The sequence below is a fragment of the Uloborus diversus genome, chromosome 6 (assembly GCF_026930045.1).
Source record: "Uloborus diversus isolate 005 chromosome 6, Udiv.v.3.1, whole genome shotgun sequence".
Classification (NCBI taxonomy): Eukaryota; Metazoa; Arthropoda; class Arachnida; order Araneae; family Uloboridae; genus Uloborus; species Uloborus diversus.
Window position 1 is genome coordinate 138,569,511 of NC_072736.1, and position 18,831 is coordinate 138,588,341.

An 18,831-nucleotide genomic window follows, 5' to 3' on the forward strand; every position below is an offset into this window, starting at 1 on the left:
GCAATCACGATTGCTTTTTGCTTTCATTTGAATGTTTTTTGGCGTGCTATCATTTTATTTTCTCGCTGCCACCCTTCGTACCATCACCGTCGACCGGCTCCTCACGATGCTGCTCCTATAGCAAAAGCCGTCTCCAAGTTGCATCCATGTCCTACACACCCGCGCATACATACACAACTATACGCACACATACACACACACACAAACACATACACACACATACACCTACACACATACTCCTACACACATACACCTACACACATACACTTACACACATACACATACACACACGCAACTGACACCTACACATACACACAACTACTCACACATTCATGCCTGCACACAGACACAAACACATATGCCTACACACACATACACATACCCCCCACACACACATTCATACACACAACTACCCACACACTTATTCCAGCACACATGCCTACACACACATACACATACCCCTACACACAAACACACATACCTCACACACACGCCTACATACACACACTTGTGATTGCGAAAAACATAATTTGAATTCAAGATGTCAAAATTCAAATTAATTTTTTTTTAAAGGGGTCTTCCGAACTTGATATCACGCTTTGAGAGAGGAGGAGACTTAATAATAATCTTTATTTACTAATAATAAAGCAGTAAGTCTCTCTGTCCGGAGGATGTCTGGAGGATGTCTGTAGGATGTCCGTAGGATGTCTGTGACGCGCATAGCGCTTAAACCGTTCGGCCGATTTTCATGAAATTTGGCACAAAGTTAGTATGTAGCATGGGGGTGTGCACCTCGAAGCGATTTTTCGAAAATTCGATGTGGTTCTTTTTTTATTCCAATTTTAAGAAAAAAAGTATCATAAATTACGAAATTATCGTAACGTGGAACCGTAACATGGGCACAAGCCAGTTGGCGAGATACGAAATTATCATAACGTGGAACCGTAACGTCGGTACAAGCCAACTGGCGAGAAAACTCACTATACATTATCTTCTTTCTTCTTCTTTATCTTTACTAATAATAAAGCAGTAAGTCTCTCTGTCCGGAGGATGTCTGGAGGATGTCTGTAGGATGTCCGTAGGATGTCTGTGACGCGCATAGCGCTTAAACCGTTCGGCCGATTTTCATGAAATTTGGCACAAAGTTAGTATGTAGCATGGGGGTGTGCACCTCGAAGCGATTTTTCGAAAATTCGATGTGGTTCTTTTTCTATTCCAATTTTAAGAAAAAAAATTATCATAAATGACGAAATGATCATAACGTGGAACCGTAACATGGGCACAAGCCAATTGGCGAGATACGAAATCATCATAACGTGGAACTGTAACGTCGGTACAAGCCAATGGACGAGAAAATTCACCATACATTATTTGTAAATATACAGGCGAACCAAAAGACCTTTAATTTTTCTATTACGGGCGAAGCCGTGCGGGTGCCACTAGTAATAATTATAAATGTGACAATTTGTGACAAGGGGGAGGGAGGGGGTAACAATAAGTGCGACATCATGAATTTTTTTATAGGAATATGTTCATGAGAAATAGCGTGACAAGGGGGAGGTAGGGATTAAAGTGAAGTGTGACACTTTATGACAAAGGAGGAGAGGGTGACAAATCTTCTTTACTAATAATAAAGCTGAAAGTCTCTCTGTCTGGATGTCTGGATGTCTGTGACGCGCATAGCGCCTAGACCGTTCGGCCGATTTTCATGAAATTTGGCACAAAGTTAGTTTGTAGCATGGGGGTGTGCACCTCGAAGCGATTTTTCGAAAATTCGAAGTGTTTCTTTTTTTATTCCAATTTTAAGAAAAAAACTATCATAAATTACGAAATTATCATAACGTGGAACCGTAACATGGGCACAAGCCAATTGGCGAGATACGAAATTATCATAACGTGGAACTGTAACGTCGGTACAAGCCGAATGGCGAGAAAATTCACCATACATTATTTGTAAATATACAGGCAAACCAAAAGACCTTTAATTTTTCTATTACGGGCGAAGCCGTGCGGGTGCCACTAGTGTTAAAAAAAATTGACATTATTTATGGAGAGTAACTAAGCTTATGTCTTCCTCTCTTTTTCGTAAAAGATTGCATTTACTGGTGTTTGTATGTTAGCATTCTAGTGAACAGTACCAGTCTGCAATACAAAACTTTGCACTCTAAAATATTACATAACTAGTGGTACCCGCACGGCTTTGCCCTTAGTTGAAAATTCAAAGGTCATTTGGTTCGCAATATTTACAAATAATGAATGACGAATTTTCGCCAATTTGCTTTGTTCATTTGCTCGCCAATGTTACGGTTCCACCTTATGTTAATTTCGTAATTTACTCTTTCACGTTGTGATATAAAATTGTGATACGTTGTGATATAAATGTGTGCTCGGTAAAATTTTCTTAAAATTGGAATAGAAAAAGAACAAAATCGAATTTTCGAAAAATCGCTTCGAGGTGCACACCCCCATGCTACAAACTAACTTCGTGCCAAAATTTCATGAAAATCGACCGAACGGTCTAGGCGCTGTGCGCGTCACAGAGATCCAGACATCTAGACAGACTTTCAGCTTTATTATTAGTAAAGATATCCTGTACAGTTTTATTTTACGTTATTTATTGCATATGTGTACTTCAGTCTTTTATGCTCCAGTAGAATGCCAAAAATCTTAAAAGCTAAAAATCCGACTGTCGAAAATCCGGACGCATTCCCATGAAGTATTAATAAATTTTCCTTTATGTTAAGTAAGCAATAAGAGTTAATTTTGGTTAAATTTTGTAAAAAAAATGTAATTACGTATTGTGTTGTTGTTGTTGTTGTTTACAATCCTTCATTGATCCAGCGGCAGCTAGATCAGATTCATGATGCCATGAACCCTAGCGAAGTCAAGCACCAGTAGTGGGCTAGCACAGACATCTGCCAGAGTGAACCCCAAACAATCAAGGATGTGGTCGGGGGATGCCGGTTTCAGATTGCATTTGCTCAGGGCTGTGGAGTCGGAGTCGAAGTCGGATAGATTTTGGGGTAAAGGAGTCAGAGTCGGAGTTGTTCAAAAACATGCCGACTCCGAGCTTCTTTTTTTCTATCCTTTTCACTGATTCTCCTTGCATTTTTTAAAAACTGATTACCAATTGGTTCGATTACATGTATAAAAAGATAATAATGAGAAAATAACAGCCATTATGGCAATCAGCTAGCTTGAGTGCTTACCGAACTTTCTGTAGCCGTCCCCTAGTTTGCTTGCTTTTGAACTTAACTAATAGCAACTGTCAGCAAACGATTTTGTTGCCTAACATTTTCAAGTAATCACTTTCAAATAAAAATAGAAATATAGTGTTTTGTTCGATCTCGGTTATAAAATAGTAAAAGAAATGTAACTAGTATGTTGTGGCCATTACGAAACTTTCTTCTATATTTTTCCTTTTTCTGATCCCTCCCCATGCTTAACGAGGAAGCAATATTCCCAACAAAAACAAAATTACACATGCAAAAACTTTAAGACCATCCCAATGTCTGAATTTTTGCAAAAGCAAAGCAAAGAGCGAAAATTGAAAGTTACTTTAAAAGCCTTGGCTGAATTAATTACAAATATTTTATTTATTAACAAACATAAGATGGCAACAGTTAAAATTTTTAAATCATTGAGATAATATTTCCGATCATTTTCATACAATTAAAATCACGAGAAATACGCAGACGACAATCTATTACGATTTATCTTTCTTATTGTTGCGTTAATAAAGCTATTTTTATTCGCAAAAAAAAAAAAAAAAAAAAAAAAAAAAAAAATCAACGCCTCTTGGAGCGATTGGAGTCAAAATTGAACCAAAGCCTGTTTACGTATGGATTCACATATATTCCAAATTTCAACCAGAATGTAGCATTACTTCTTGAGATAGGGCACTCACAATGGAAAAAAAGAACGGGCGATTGCGCTACCCCCTTTTTAGCTGTTAACACCAAAATAAAATCAGCTCTTATACCCACTAAGGGCTACTTGTCAAAAAATTTTTGCTTGATTCCGTTCGTTATTTCTTGAGAAACAGCAGTCACAATTGACGACAAAAAAAACGTTCTATAACTCAACCCCCGTTTGAGCTATTGACACCAAAACTGAATCAGCACCTGCTCCTGTTAGGGGCAACATATGGACCAAATTTTGTTTGATTCCGCCAGTAACTTCCTGAGGAATAGCAAGCACGCGTAACTCAAAAAACGTCCCATTGCTCCACCCCCCTTGGAGGAATTCGCGCCAAAAACCAATGGGCACAAGTTCACATAGGGGCACATATGTGTGCCAAATTTCGTTCAATTTCATGCGGTAGTTTTTGCTGTAGAGCGGCCACAAAAAACTGGTCACACACAGACGTGACACACATACATACACACACATACATACATACATACACACACACACACACACACACACAGACAGACAGACATTTTCCAAAAATAGTCCAAATGGACTCAGCACACCTCAAAACGTTCGAATCCGTCAAAATTCGAAATTCGAAAATTTGCACGAATCCAATACTTTCTTCTATATATTAGATATAGAAGAAAGTAAAAAAATTAGTAAGTCGAGGCCCGTAGCTAAGGTTGAAACGTTTAAGGGTGATCGGCAAATTCAAAAAAGTTATGGCGCGAAAGTACGAATCCAAAAGATCCGATGAAATAATCTAATGTTTTTTTTTTCTTTATTAAGACTATTTCTATAAGCTTGGTTCTCACTAAAAAGTATGGAACAAAATAAGTATAAATGATTTCTTGATTACAACACTCAATAATTGCAGTTAATCTTAAAATCTTCATAGTAAGGTTAATTTTAAAGCAGTCAATAAAATTTAAATTAAAAATTTAGCGAAGAAGAAATATAGGTATAGTAAAAGCTATTCGTACAAATTTATATAACCCCGCATTTTGTGTAAAATTAGCTCCTGACGTATATGTGCCCTATTTTCGCTGAAATTTTATTGATGAAATATAATTTAAAATATATTCGCGAAAATTTTCAGAATTAAAATATTTCTATTTTTTTATAAACTCTGAAATTAACTTTTGGTGTCATCTACCAGATGGGTGTCACCCGGGGCAACCACCCCCTCTCAAGAACTTGGATTTAGAAAAAAAGCATTTTTTTCTCTCAAGTTACAGCTTTCAAAAATTGAAAGCACACGATTTGATCAATATCAATTTGTTAAATATTAAAGGGGGGCAAATTACAGATAATCCTTTTCAAATTTTTTAAAAGGGATTTTTAAGTTATCTCACTTTTTAACTCGTAACTATTGGAAAATTTGATTTTTAAATTGAATTTCTAACGTTGTATACGTCTTGGGTTTACAATAAAAAACAAAATGCGAAATTTTCATAAAAAGGAATTAATATTTAAATCTCTGTTTAGAGGTTTCCCCCCTTCCCCCGAAGGGAGAGAGGGAGTTGAAAAAATACAATTAAAAAAATAATAAAAGAAATCCGGAGTCGGAGTCGGGCATTTCAAAATCCAGGAGTCGGGGTCGGAGTCGGCCATTTTCCTTCCGACTCCGCAGCCCTGCATTTGCTGCACAAAGAGAAGATCTTACACCCAGAGTCGAAAATCATGTTCTTCAGATAACCACTTATGAGTCTCGAGACGGCCGTTTGATCATGACTGTCCCCCTCGAAATCTAACGAGCCTCCCGGGGTCTTCCTGCAGTACCAGGGATGACCTGGAGGGGTGATCCAGACTTGCCTGTCTCCTTGTTTCTTCATAGAGAAAATTTCCTTATAAGTTAATGTGATGTCCTTGTTGGGCAACTCTGAACAACCTCTTTTGGCCAAGATGTCTGCGGCTTCATTGCCATGGATGTTTACATGAGAGGGAATCCACTGAAAGTGGACTTCCCTTCCCTTGGTTAGATTTTTGAGATGGGTGATAATCTGAATACCCACAAGATCGCACACACTGCTCCAGTTCTGTAGGTATTGAATCGAGCTCCGACTATCAGTAAGGATCCAAATGTCACCATATTTAGTGTCGTGAAGGATGGTACTTAATCCTTCATTTATGGCGATTAATTCACTTCTGAATACCGAACAGTTATTCGGGTTGCGTCTGGAAAGCTGAACAGAAAGACTTTCGATAAAGACACCACTCCCAGTGTTATTCAATTCATCTTTACTGCCACCTGTGTAAATCAAAATGGCATCACTCGGGATGCCATCTATAACTTCTAGAGCCAACTGTCTTAAATAATCTGGAGCATCTGTGTTTTTGTTAGTGATGGACATAAGTTCAGTATGGAAGTGAACTCCGGGTAGGCCCACAATCGGGCTCACACAAGGTCTTAGAGAGGACTGCTCTACTGATTTAGAAATTATCTTCATATTATCAGCCAAACTAAATGGGCTATATTTCTTTAATCTTTGATTATTTATCGAATTACACAAATATTCTGATGTTCTATTATGGTTTCCATAGCTGCGTAATTTGTTAAAATATTTAACCAAGTTTGAGTTTCTTTCAAGACCAAGTGGTGGAAGATTTGCCTCATAGAGTACAATGTCGTTCGGGCAGCTGCTTTTCAAACCTGTTATGATACGAGCTGCACATAACTGAACCCTCTCTAATTTGGAGAGATTCGTTAAAGAGGCGCTGAAGTATACTGGGGACCCATACTCTAGGATAGGTCTAATAAGAGCAATATACGTTGCCCTGAGTGTTTTTGCATCAGCACCCCAATTTCTTTCACAGATGTACTTAAGGATGTTCAGTCTCTTGCGACTCTTGTTGACCAAATGTAGTAAGTGCCCATTGCACGTGATCTCTGGATCCAAAACGAAACCCAGGTACTTAGGGTGTTTGACATATGAGAGAAGCTGGTTATTAAAGAGAATCTGGGGGCGATACGAGTAAAGATGTTTATTAGTAGTAAAGAATCCCGTATATGACTTTGAAACATTAAAAACCAATTTGAAGTCATCTGCAAAGTTTACGTATTGTAGCGTTATGCACTAAATGGTATGTTATGTTCATACATAATTGTGTTCATACAACTTTATATATAATATGTTCATACAACTTTATTTGATCAAATGACATACTATTTTCTTTAATTTTTTTTTTTTTTTTTTTTTGTTATTTTTAAAAATCCGAACAATTTGACAATCCGAACTACCTATGATCCCAACCCAACTAGTTTGGACTAATGACGTTTTTATTTACCAGTCGATTGGTTGAAATGTGTATACATTTGCAATCAGTTTCCGTTGGTGGCAGCTGTGACATCTTTTGAAAAGAAAATATTTTTAAAATCGAAGCATGCAACCGCTTCCCTGCTTTTCTAACACATTTTCAAAGGAAAACATAATTAGTTGTCTTTTGCCTGTCTCATTCGAAACATCTGCGTTCAAACTAGGTATGTTTGGCACACAAATAAAATAATAAAAAGTTAAATAAATAATAAAACAAGACGGTTCATAAATCGGCGAAAACAACTTTTTCTTCAACATAATACAGTCCAACCTCGTTTGTCCGGACCAAGGGTGCCCCCCTAAGGGCAAGGGCGCACCCCCTAAAATCGTGGAGACCCTCCAATAGCAAGACCCCTTCCCCAAAATGAGAAAAATACCCCTCAAAACACCACTAAAAATTTTAATGGCGTAGTCTGCGCCATGCCCCCCCCCCCCCCCCTTAGGTGGGCACCCCTGGTTCGGACTAACTGGGACCAAAGGCAATCCGAATAAACTAAAATCCTAAATATTGCATTAGTTTGATCAATGTGTACAAAATTGTGAAATTCTGAAAGAAAAAACAATCTTTTTAGCATATTCTCCCCCCCCCCCCCGATTACAATTTTCGAAAATAAAAATCTTTCGAATCAACCGGATTTTCGGAAGAAAAAGGGTTCTACTGTATACGTAAAGATCAACTTTTTAATTAATGTAAAAGATTCTTTTTAACAACTATGGTTGGGGGGGGGGGGGCAAGCCAAACCTGGCGACATTGTGAAGACGACGCAAATCCTAATCACAGCGTTTCGACGTTGCCAGGTTAGGTTTGCCTCAACTGTAGTTACCAGATTTAATTGTAATGAGATGAACTTGTTAAACAGAGCACCTGCAATAAGGTTAGCGAATGAAGAAAATGCAGCCAGCAGGGGATTAAAGGAATGGGTTTTTAGGGTTCAAACCCCCTCCGAAAATTATTCAAAACAATTCCAAAATATGTTTCTCCTTATACTCTTTTTTCTAAAAAAAATATTGTAACTTTTTTTTAAATTTAATTTTCAATTGCATTTGAACAATGAAGTTATTATTATAGAAGAGCTGTACAAAATCAGTGTGCTTGTCTGCAATACTTATTTTTATTGTAGTCACTGCGAACATCATTTCTTACAAAGCAAACACAGTTTCCCTTCAGGTTTTGAAAACCTGGCTCTAGCAATAACATTAAAATTATTTAGATTTAAATTATTAAAATTATTTAAAACATTGGACATAGCCTGTCAATGTGGATGAAATTTATTATTCACATGAGAAAGGAATAAAATATTTAGCGCACTAGATATAGTAAAGGCAACAAGACTTTTTATTTTATGAAATACATCAAAAATATAACTTTTAAAACTTTATAAATGAACTTTTCTAGTATTTTAAATACAGTTTTACAATTTTAAATGCTAATTTTATTTTCAAAGAGAAATAATTTATAATTACAGCAATTTATTGTGAATGTAACATCAGTCACATCATCAGTCACGGATGTTAAATAATTTTTATACTATTAGTTTTTAAGTTATTTCAATAAAACAAAGTGTTTTCATCAAGTCAAAAATCTTTATTTTAAGGGGAAGAAATTTGTTTAGATTTTATGTTATTAGTTTGCACCAAACTCTAATTTAACATATTTTAGAGGAAAAATAAAAGATATATGGTATCTATGGATGTTTAAAAGAAAATAAACATTAAAAAATTGAAATTGCATTGGTGAAAGAAAGGGCTTACGGAGTCAGAGAGAAAATCCCGACGTCGGCTCCGACTTGTGGAATTTTAGGGTCTTTGACTCCGACTTTTTTGCCCCAAAATTAGTCCGACTCCGACTCTGACTCTAGAGCCTTGTCAGAGCAGCGGACCTGGAGGGAAAATGACAGATTGCAACTACTAATTTTTTTTTTTTTTTTTTGATATCCTTCAACTCCCGCCCAATTTACCCCAAAATGTAACTCCGCAGTTCCGGGGGAATTACGTTAAAAAAGCAGAAAACGAACTGGTTTCAGTGATCAAAATGGTGATTGTATGATTTTTCTTTAAAAAAAATCAGTTTGGCTCAAAAATGCTGAGTAACAAGTATAATACTGTCATTAACTTTGCTAATTTCTCTAATGCCCAATTTTTCCAATTTTCTTTATTCAGGGCAGAGGAGAATTGATAACTGATTTTTTTTTTTTTTTTGAGCAGTAAATCGAAATATAGCAGAACCTTAATTATCCGAAACCCTTTTAACCGGAACCTCTTTTAACCAAATCAATTAAACCGCGATATATTTCGCAAAATTTCAACTTTATTTTACTTTTTGTGAATAATAACGCTTTAAGATCACCGGCGGTAGTCAATCCTATACTTCAGACACCGAGTTTTCAGTGAATTTCGCCCCTTTCAGCTCTAACTCATTAGTACATATGGTGTTTATTAATGAAATATATCCTTGTAAATTATTTTGCCATGATTTATTATATTAAATCCTTTATAAATGTTTCCTTTTGAAAAAAAAAAAAAAATACAAGCATTCAGTTACTGTTTGGCATTAGATATTCACAGTGAAAACCCGATTTACGATTCTCAAGGAACTGAGTTAAAAAAAAAACTTAAAAGTACGGGAAATGTATAGAAAGCAAAAATCACATTGTGTGTGAACCAGGGGTGCAAAGCTATGGGGGGGGGGGGGGTCATGCCGCAGACCGCGCCATTCAAACTTTTAGGGGGTGTTTTGAGAGGTATTTTTCTCATTTTTAGGGGAGGGGGTCTTGCTTGGAAAAGGGGGGTCTTCGTGATATTGGGGAGGGGGCACCCCTGCATAGAACAAACTAAAGGTAGTAAAGATGACTCTTTTAAAAGGTATAATATCTATATTTTACGAAAAGAACATTGTTATACGTACATTCCATTTTAGATTATTTTGACACATTTAGTTGCGAATATGGGTATTTAGAGTATCCTTAATAGCTCGTAATATAACTGGGTGGAGCAGTAGTAGCATTTCTGTTTTCGTAAATTTAACTTTCAACAGCATGGATGAGCTTAAAAAAAACCACAAAAGGAAACATGTTGCTTCTTTCAGATTTTTTTTTTTTTTCTTTTTTCTTCCTTCATAGGGAAAACGTAAAATGCAGAAAATTCATAAATTGCAAACTTTTTACCAGGGTAAAATTAGCAGTATTAATATACGGAAAAACTGGGACCTGATGAAAAAAAAGTGAAATGCGAAAAAAAAGTAGATTCGGGGGACGTGAAACCGGGGTTTCACGATATCTTTCAAAAATTGAGTTTCTTCACCTCTCTACTAAAAGATATAACTAAATGTGGTATCATTTAGCAAACAAATGTAAAACATCGAGATACCTGCATCACTTTTACAATGTACGGTACACACATTGTGAACACTGACAGTTTTTAAAGTGCTATTAAATTCGAAAGCGAATGGATTTGAAAAAAAAAGAAAAAATCTTGTTTTATTGAATATTCATTTTAGCTATTTATCTATATCCGTAAAAATGGATGCATGTGTGTGCGTATACCCACCGTGCTTTATACAAATGCACGGTTTACGTCAGATCATTGCCAAATTTGGCGCAAAGGTTCTTTGATGATCAGTAATTTACATAGCGGGTTTTCGCCAGAAAGTCCATGAATTGGAATGATAACCCTTATTGATAACAATGATTGAATTTTTGGAATAAAAAAAAAACTAAATAGGTGAAAATTTGAATGTTGAGTCATAAAATTACTCTTTTCTACACTTTGACAGGACATTTTACGCTATTCTCCCCCCCCCCGCCCATGTATTTAAGCCTGATTGTTGAACAAGCGTCATTTGACACAATTTTTATTTTCGACGTATACCGTGCAACGCCGGGAAACGCAATTAGTTCGTTTCTAAAGTTAAAGAACAAAAATTAAAGTCGAAAACTTTTTTTAATAACACTAAAAATTAAAGTTATGTTATTAAACATTATATTTTACTGTGGTTTATAAAATTTATACCGCACTTTCTGATTTCCGTAACATTTATTGAACAAATTTACTATTTCTGATTTAAAACGTCACAATTGTTATTTTTTTCAATAATAAAGTACATGTTTGAATCCAGGGTTAAATATTCCAGCAGTCTCTTGATAATCATTGCTAAGCACCTTGTTTTATTCGGAATTTCCGATTTACCGGAAGTTTTCATTCCGGATCACTTCGGTTAATCGAATCTCCACTGTCATTTGTTAATTGTATTTGTGAGTAGCTGCTTCAGTTGCCGTGAACATTTTTCATTGCTATTAAGACTAAATATATCTTTCAAAAAAGTTGCTTTAGTTGCAGTAAACATTCTGCACTGTAAAGAAGACTAAATGGATAGTTCAAAAAGCAGTGTATTTTTAAATGTTTAATTTTTCGTTTCATTGGTTGCTTGATTGTAAGCAAAAACCAAAAAATATGTCACTTTAATGACTTGAAGGAACAAACATTTTAAAAAGTGGTCTTCTTGGTATAGAGACAAATTTTTTCGATTCCGAAAAATGAAAAATATTTCATAGCATTTGTAGGAATATTTTCTCATTTGATTATTTTCGGACCTTGTACGTTGGCTTTCGAAAATGCTTTCCATATCCTGCTGTCGTAGATCTCTATGTGCTACGTTGAAAAAATTATAAAGCAGCGCACTTTTTTTTTCGGTAATTTCATTTTTCGTGAAGCAGGTGCAATAAACTTTTGGATTTTTGGAGAAAATGTTCAGGAATTTGGCATACTTTCAAATAACCTTTAAAACACCTAATACTTTATTCATGGTTTGCACAAAGAAAAAAAAAAGTTATGACGGTCGTGCGAACACAAGAACCAACATATCTATCTATACATGAATACACTGCTGGATCTTCAATTTTTCCCAGCTGGGACAAAAACCAGGGCTGCGGACTCGTATTTGAACTGGTTTTGAAGTAAAGGAGCCGGAGTCGGAGTTGCGAAGCGAAGACTTGAAATTCCAAAAGTCGAAGTCAGTCATTTTCCCACAAATTCCGCTACTCTTCCAGTGCTTGTGGAGTCGGAGTCTGATTGATTTTGGGGTAAAAGAGTCAGAGTCGGAGGCTCTGAAATTCCCGGGGTCGGAGTTGGAGCAGGCGTCCGTCATTTTCTCGCCGACTCTACAGCCTTATCAAAAACTTGAAACTCACATTTTAAACATTTACATTCCTCTATTTAAAACGAGTTTCAACGAAAAAAAAAAAAAAAAAATTATAAGGTGAATTTGCCGCTCGGGGCAACAGCCCCAGTTTGCTGCCCCTAGATCTGGCATTGCATGCATATTCCTTTTCAGCGAATAACAGCTTTTTTTTTCTGTTTGCTTTACACAATATAATATACGTAACTTAATCACCAGAAAGGGAATTACAAAATATTAATATCACTAGATCCTATGTCCAAGGTTTTTTTTTAAACAATCACAAATTGCTTACTGTCCTCCATTGACCGTAGTTTGTGTCCCCCCAGTTTCTACAACACGACATTTCCTTCCCCCCTGTTTCTCAGCTTTAATCTTTACTTTTGATATATTTATGGGGGAGGAAAATTAAAGTGTCGGCGAAGTTGGGGAGTAAACCATGCAGTTTTTATACTGTGTTGCCACTTAAGAAATTAAAGCTAAAATTAAAATAGATGTTAATTTCAAACAATCAATGCTGACGGTAAATATTAGTTGGTTCCTATAAAATAATGTTTATGAGCCATTCGACGGAAAACAACGGACAAATTGCCCTGCACGTGACAGCTCAAAATAATCATGTAGCCTCATAATAATCACAGCTTTTAAAATAATCATGTAAAGTTGAAATGAACAAAATTTTGTTGCTCAAGAAATCAAAAACATATGTGTGATTTCTTAAGAAAAAAAAGTGTTCGTAACATTTTAAATTTCCAACAAAATATATGCGCTGTCACGTGTGGGGTAAAATGGCGGCTTTTTCGTGGATGGCGCTTATAATAATATTTGAATCTAATAAAAAATATGAAAAGGAAAATTGAAATTCGCGTAACATTATAACTTTTTGAAACATGGAGTGGACATGTGGCTGCAATTCTTGAAACTTTTAAACTGTCAGAAACGCATTTAAGGTTTTCTTTTTTTACAAAATTGCTTCACAAAAGTGTTTGAGGTTTCGATGTTTTAAATAGTTCTGCTTCTGAAAAAAAAAAAAAAGTGCTTCAGTTACGATATTGGTATTAATGACAGCTGTAGAGTGAGCTATTCAAACACATAAATTAGTTGCGAAGAACTATAAAATCTTGGAGAGCGAAGCTTTTCTGATTAAAATGCAAATGAATGAACCCAATCAAAACTTCCACGCACTTTAGAAGACCCCAATTCGCCGCACGTGTCGGCCCCACCACGCTCTCGAAAAAACCTTTTTTCTCTCGCCATACACACACACACCGACCATCTTGCGTATCGTAGAGTCTCTGCCGGTGCTTTTCGAATAACTGGTCGATAATGTGACAGCTACATAGCCCCCCTCCTCCCTCCCTCCCCCTGCAACTCCGAGCCGCCCCTCGGAGTTCGAAATGGGAGCAGACGGCTCGTTATGGTGGCCGAAGATAAAGGGGGAGAAGGGTGTGGCGGCGGGGGGAGGGGGAGCGGTGTCTCTGGGAGAGGGGAGGTAGAAAACGCCCTATGGTTTCCTTTACCCTGTGTGTTCGGAGTCGTGCGGCAAAGGCGAATTCTAGGCGCAAGGGACAGAACTGCCTGATTATTTTCAGCGAGGTTTTTCTCTCTTTTGTTGGCTTCGCGTTTCAGCGATTTTTATTGTTTTATTTTTGGCTATTGGACTTCGGAAGTTTTTATTTCTTTTTACTCATATTCTTCGCTATTCGCTATCCTCTGAAATTCGGCAATGTCTATAACTGGTAAGCGCTCTCTTATTTTATTAGTTTTTCATTTCGTCTGTAAGTAGTTCGATTAGATTTGATGACATAAATGAATAAAATGTATTATCACTTTAAAACTTGAACTCTTAGCTGAAGACTTCGCGGAAGCAACTGTGTAGTAGGGTTTGGGTTGACTGCATTTCCCAAACGTGATCAATGGAAGTTGCCGACACGTGTTTCTGGATCGCACGAAACTGCTTTTTCAATGCGTAGATGTGGTGCTACATGAAAATCAACTTCCAAAACAAATATAAACTTTTTATAAATGCTGCCGGAAAGTTATTATTTTTTTCCATAATTCTTTTTCTGTGGTATGTCCGGCCGAAAATCGTGGTTATTAATTTCGTAAAGTCGGTTCGATTTTCAACACAAATTTGGAACTTAAGGCCTTGTGTACTTCACAAAATCTTCATTCAATGTGCTTTTTTTTCTTGCTTGATAAGAATTTTGAAAATTGAAGTTTAAGATTTTGCTTTAAATTCCTTGAAATTTTTAAAGAATAAGAGGTCAAAAAGATAACTTTAAAAAAAACAAAAGTCCTGGAATCTTAAAAAAAGTTTAATCGTTTGTACTTTTATCAAAACTTTACTTTTTGACAAATTATTTTTTATTATTTTTTAAATAAAGAAGTAGACACTTGAAAGTTTAACTATTTGACGTGTACTGTTTTACAAACTGTCATCTGATTTCAGTATCAAAAACGTTTCTTGTGTTTGAATCTTTGGAGATTATTATCTTAAAAGAAATTTAATTCAGTATCAGAGTATCACACTTTTTAATATTGACATAACAAATTTTAAAAGAGATCAGAAAATTCTAAATTCGAATCAATTTAGCAAGTTAGTCTAGGCAGGTAGGTTACAATGTGTAAGTAAAATGGACATAAATATTTAAAACCGAGTAATAGTTCTGTATATATACCATTTTTTTAAATATTTTTTAGAGAGAGAGAGACATGGACAACTTTTTGTTTAGGGTTAGATACAGAGCTTGTCATAAGAAAAATATTTGTAATAATTTTGAATGAATTGGTACGGTTGGGGAAATATTATCTCTTTTTCTTGAAACACCGGTCATTTCATAAAATTTGTGCATGCAGATAATAATTTTTTAAATTATTCTATTGTATCAAAACAAATTTTCTACTCTAACTTAATTTATCACAATTATAAAACTTTTGTTGCAACTAGTAAAAAATATCAACCAAAACTATTTTTTCCACTTTACACATTCGTTTAAATAATAATTTGTTTATCTACTCCGTCAAAAGATGAATTCGTCAAAATTTTCATATAAGTTTCTGTATTACATTCAATACAACTGATAGAGTGGAGTGAATGGTTTGTGGCAATTAAATTTTTTTTGTTGCAATTTATGTTGCTGTCAACAAAAGTAAAAACAAAAAGTAGAGGAAGCATGCCGCAAATATTTTTGCGGTCGCTTAAAGTTCAAGGTCATGAGTACATATTGCGGCGTTTTCGAAGGCTTTTCCTTCTGTTTCGAACTTGAATCTTTTGGAAATAAAGTAGACCCTCATCTTGCCTTAAGCATTTTACGCGGGGGTTACGTTCCTCAAAAATGCCGCGTAAATCAAAACCGCTTGAATCAAAGGTGCCCACAACAGGAGGGGGGGGGGGGGGGCATTATGGCGCAAGTTGCGCAATCAAAATTTTGGGGAGAGGGGGGATTTTTAATTTATTTATTTATTTAAATTTTTTTATTGATTAATTTTAATTTTAAATATTTATTTCATTTAATTTTATTTCGTTAATATTTTGTTTCAGTTATTTATTTATTTAGTTTGTGTGTATGTTATTGGCGTAGCACAGAACTTTTCTAATAAAATAATAATAATAATTATTATAAATAAATAAATAAAAATATTTTTACAAAATAAATAAAATAAAAAAGAGAACTAAAAAATAAAAAAGGGAAAAAGTTCAAAAATATTTGGGGGGGGGGGGACTTGCGCCATTGAACTTGGAGGGGGGGGAATGGGCACCCCTGGCTTGAATTAAGACTTAATATTAGTGTTAAAATAGGTGTTAGGCTCCGTAGATAAAAAAACAAATACTTCATTCTAGTGATGACTAATTATATAATTAGTTCAGTGGCCCAAGCTCAATTATTAGCACGCCAAAATATAGTTTATTACGTGTAATCTGCAATCTTTAGGAGTTTGGATTTTGAAAGAGGAGAAAATGTTATTTGTTTAGATTGCCGCATCCGCGTAAAACCAAAACTCATCCGCGTAAAATGAAATAAAAGTGTCAAATCTTAAATCGCGTAAAGCAAACCCACGTAAAACGAGGTTCTACTGTAATTCTCTGAAGATAATTTATTAAATTTAGACCCTTAAAATTAATTTATACGCTTTTTATTTTAAATATGAACGAATACAACAATCTTAGCTTCACATTAACAATCATTCCATTTCGAAAAGCATGACCGGCAATTCTTTCTCAATTTTGGATGACAACGCACATTTTCAGGAATTGTTTTTCCCTTTTTTTACAAACAAGTACAACAAAATCATTAAAATGTGAATGGGAGAAGTTTAAAATACAGGAATGATTACTGGAATTATACTCGATTTATGGGCGGCAGGTTGCTGAATTAGGAGTATAATTATTTGCGTAATTTGATACACACACACACTTAAGTTTAAATTTTATGATTTTAAAAACTAGCCTTTTAAAATTGCTTAATTCGCTATTTTATGCTCTTTTGACTAGGATGCTTATGTAAATTATTATATTTCACTTAAATTTCCATTTCATCACAGATCACATATTGAGCATGAATTAGAGTCCAGCGCTGCCACTGCAGACTAAAAAAGCGGCTATTGCGACTATTTTGAACAATTGGCGACTATGACGATTATTTAAGCCTAAATTGAGAGAAAAACGACTATTTTGTAAAAAAAAAAAAAGAAAGAAACTGCTTCTATTTCAGCCAAAAAACGACTAAAATGTAAAAAAATACGTGGGATGTAAAAAAAATAAAATAAAATGGAAATGTAAGGGAAAAAAAAACCGCTTCAGTTTCTAGTATCATCGGCCGAACTTTTCTAATTTTGAACTCGCTCTAGTCTGATAATTACGCGAAAAGTCATTAAATGAGCTAGCGCGGCCTTATTTATCGCCATGAATGAGTAAAACAGCCTTTTTTAATTTTTTTTTCTCTCCTGGCGCCATCAGGCACCCGATTTTTAACAAAAATAACCACAGAATAACAATAATGACCTCCTAAAGGGGAATATTTTTCTTGTTTGACGACTATTTTGCAGACTATTTTTCATTTAAGAGGCTACCAATACGACTATTTTTAAGACCATAACTCAGTGGCATCCCTGAGAGTGTACTAATATCTATTTCACTTTTTTTTCCTACTCAGTAAAATTGTGTAGCTGAAAAACAATGATTTGAGTCTAATTACAAGAGTCATGAAATATAGCATTCCGAATTTATTGATTGCTGGGAATTCCAAAGGTTTTTCTTTTTACTTCCTTTTACAAAAAAGGAAGTATTGTATTCGCAAAAAAATCTTCACTCAGAAATCGGTCTTAATTTCCATTTTGCTCACCCCCAAATGAATGTTGAGTATTTTTTTTCAACCCGACCACACGTGGATTTATGCCTAGGAACGTACAGACACCCGAAATATCCATTTTGACGATCCCAGAGTTAATTACAACGAGTTTTCTCGTGACGGCTGTATGTATGGGCGTATGTGTGTATGTGTGTATGTATGTCGCATAACTCAAGAACGGAATGTCCTAGAAAGTTGAAATTTGGTACGTAGACTTCTAGTGGGGTCTAGTTGTGCACCTCTCTTTTTGGTTGCATTCGGATGCTCCAAAGGGGGTCTTTTGTCCCTTTTGGGGGAGGGGGGAAATCATTGTTAATTTTTCGATGTAAACTCAAGTGGTGTTATAATTTGGTGGACACTTGGCGATATATCTCCAGTCTTTTAGTCACCAAGTTTTGTCGCCAGCTTGGCGACAAATTTGGCGATTTTTTAATTTTTTTTTTTTTAATCTGGTTTTAATTTGGCCATTGTTGGTGATATTTAGAGAGTAAACTATTGAATCACAATAAAACTGCCAATGATGAGAAAATGACATTAAATTGGAGTAAAAGGAAGTCACGTGAGGCACACATCAGCTCGTTTTAATTCTACGCAGCGCAAGTTAAGCATTAGATCAAGTTTTTCTCTTGTTCCGAAAACGAATGGTTGAGGTATCAAACACCATTACACACTCATACAGAGCTAGCATAAAAGAATATCCCGGTTTAAAAAATTTATATTTCATTAACTATTACTCTTAGCCCTTGATACATAAAAATAAAGATAAATTTCCCAAGACTCTTTTCACTTACAAATGTCTGATATGTGCGCCTTTCGTGCAACACACATCTAACATCAAGGGCGCCCATATGCAAAATTTTAAGGAGGGGAGGGGGCTCAAAAATTTTCCCCATGGTTTAGCAAAATATTTTCCGCATGGAAACCGATTTCAGTACAGATTAGAGACATTAAAATTTGACATTTTTAATAACTTATTCACTAATGGCTGGAAAAGAAATTTTTATACATTTTCGAAAAGAAAAAAAGTACTAAAAGCTAGGAAGTTCTCATTTCTAAGGGGGGGGGGGGGAGGCTT

The 18,831-nt window shown here is 35.4% G+C and overlaps 1 protein-coding gene across 3 annotated transcripts in view; it reads left to right on the forward strand.

The window, feature by feature from the left end:
- LOC129224213 (ELAV-like protein 4) overlaps positions 1-18,831 on the forward strand; it is a 97,301-nt gene that overhangs the window by 15,040 nt on the left and 63,430 nt on the right. The window contains exon 1 of one of the 3 annotated variants that reach the window (XM_054858635.1): positions 14,003-14,144. The exons of 1 other annotated variant lie outside the window; for it this stretch is intronic. In XM_054858635.1, the coding sequence (XP_054714610.1) occupies positions 14,132-14,144 (13 nt within the window). In that variant the 5' untranslated portion in view covers positions 14,003-14,131. Of the gene's footprint in view, positions 1-14,002; positions 14,145-18,831 lie in introns of those variants that run through there. One more of the 3 variants, XM_054858634.1, reaches the window with a different exon arrangement.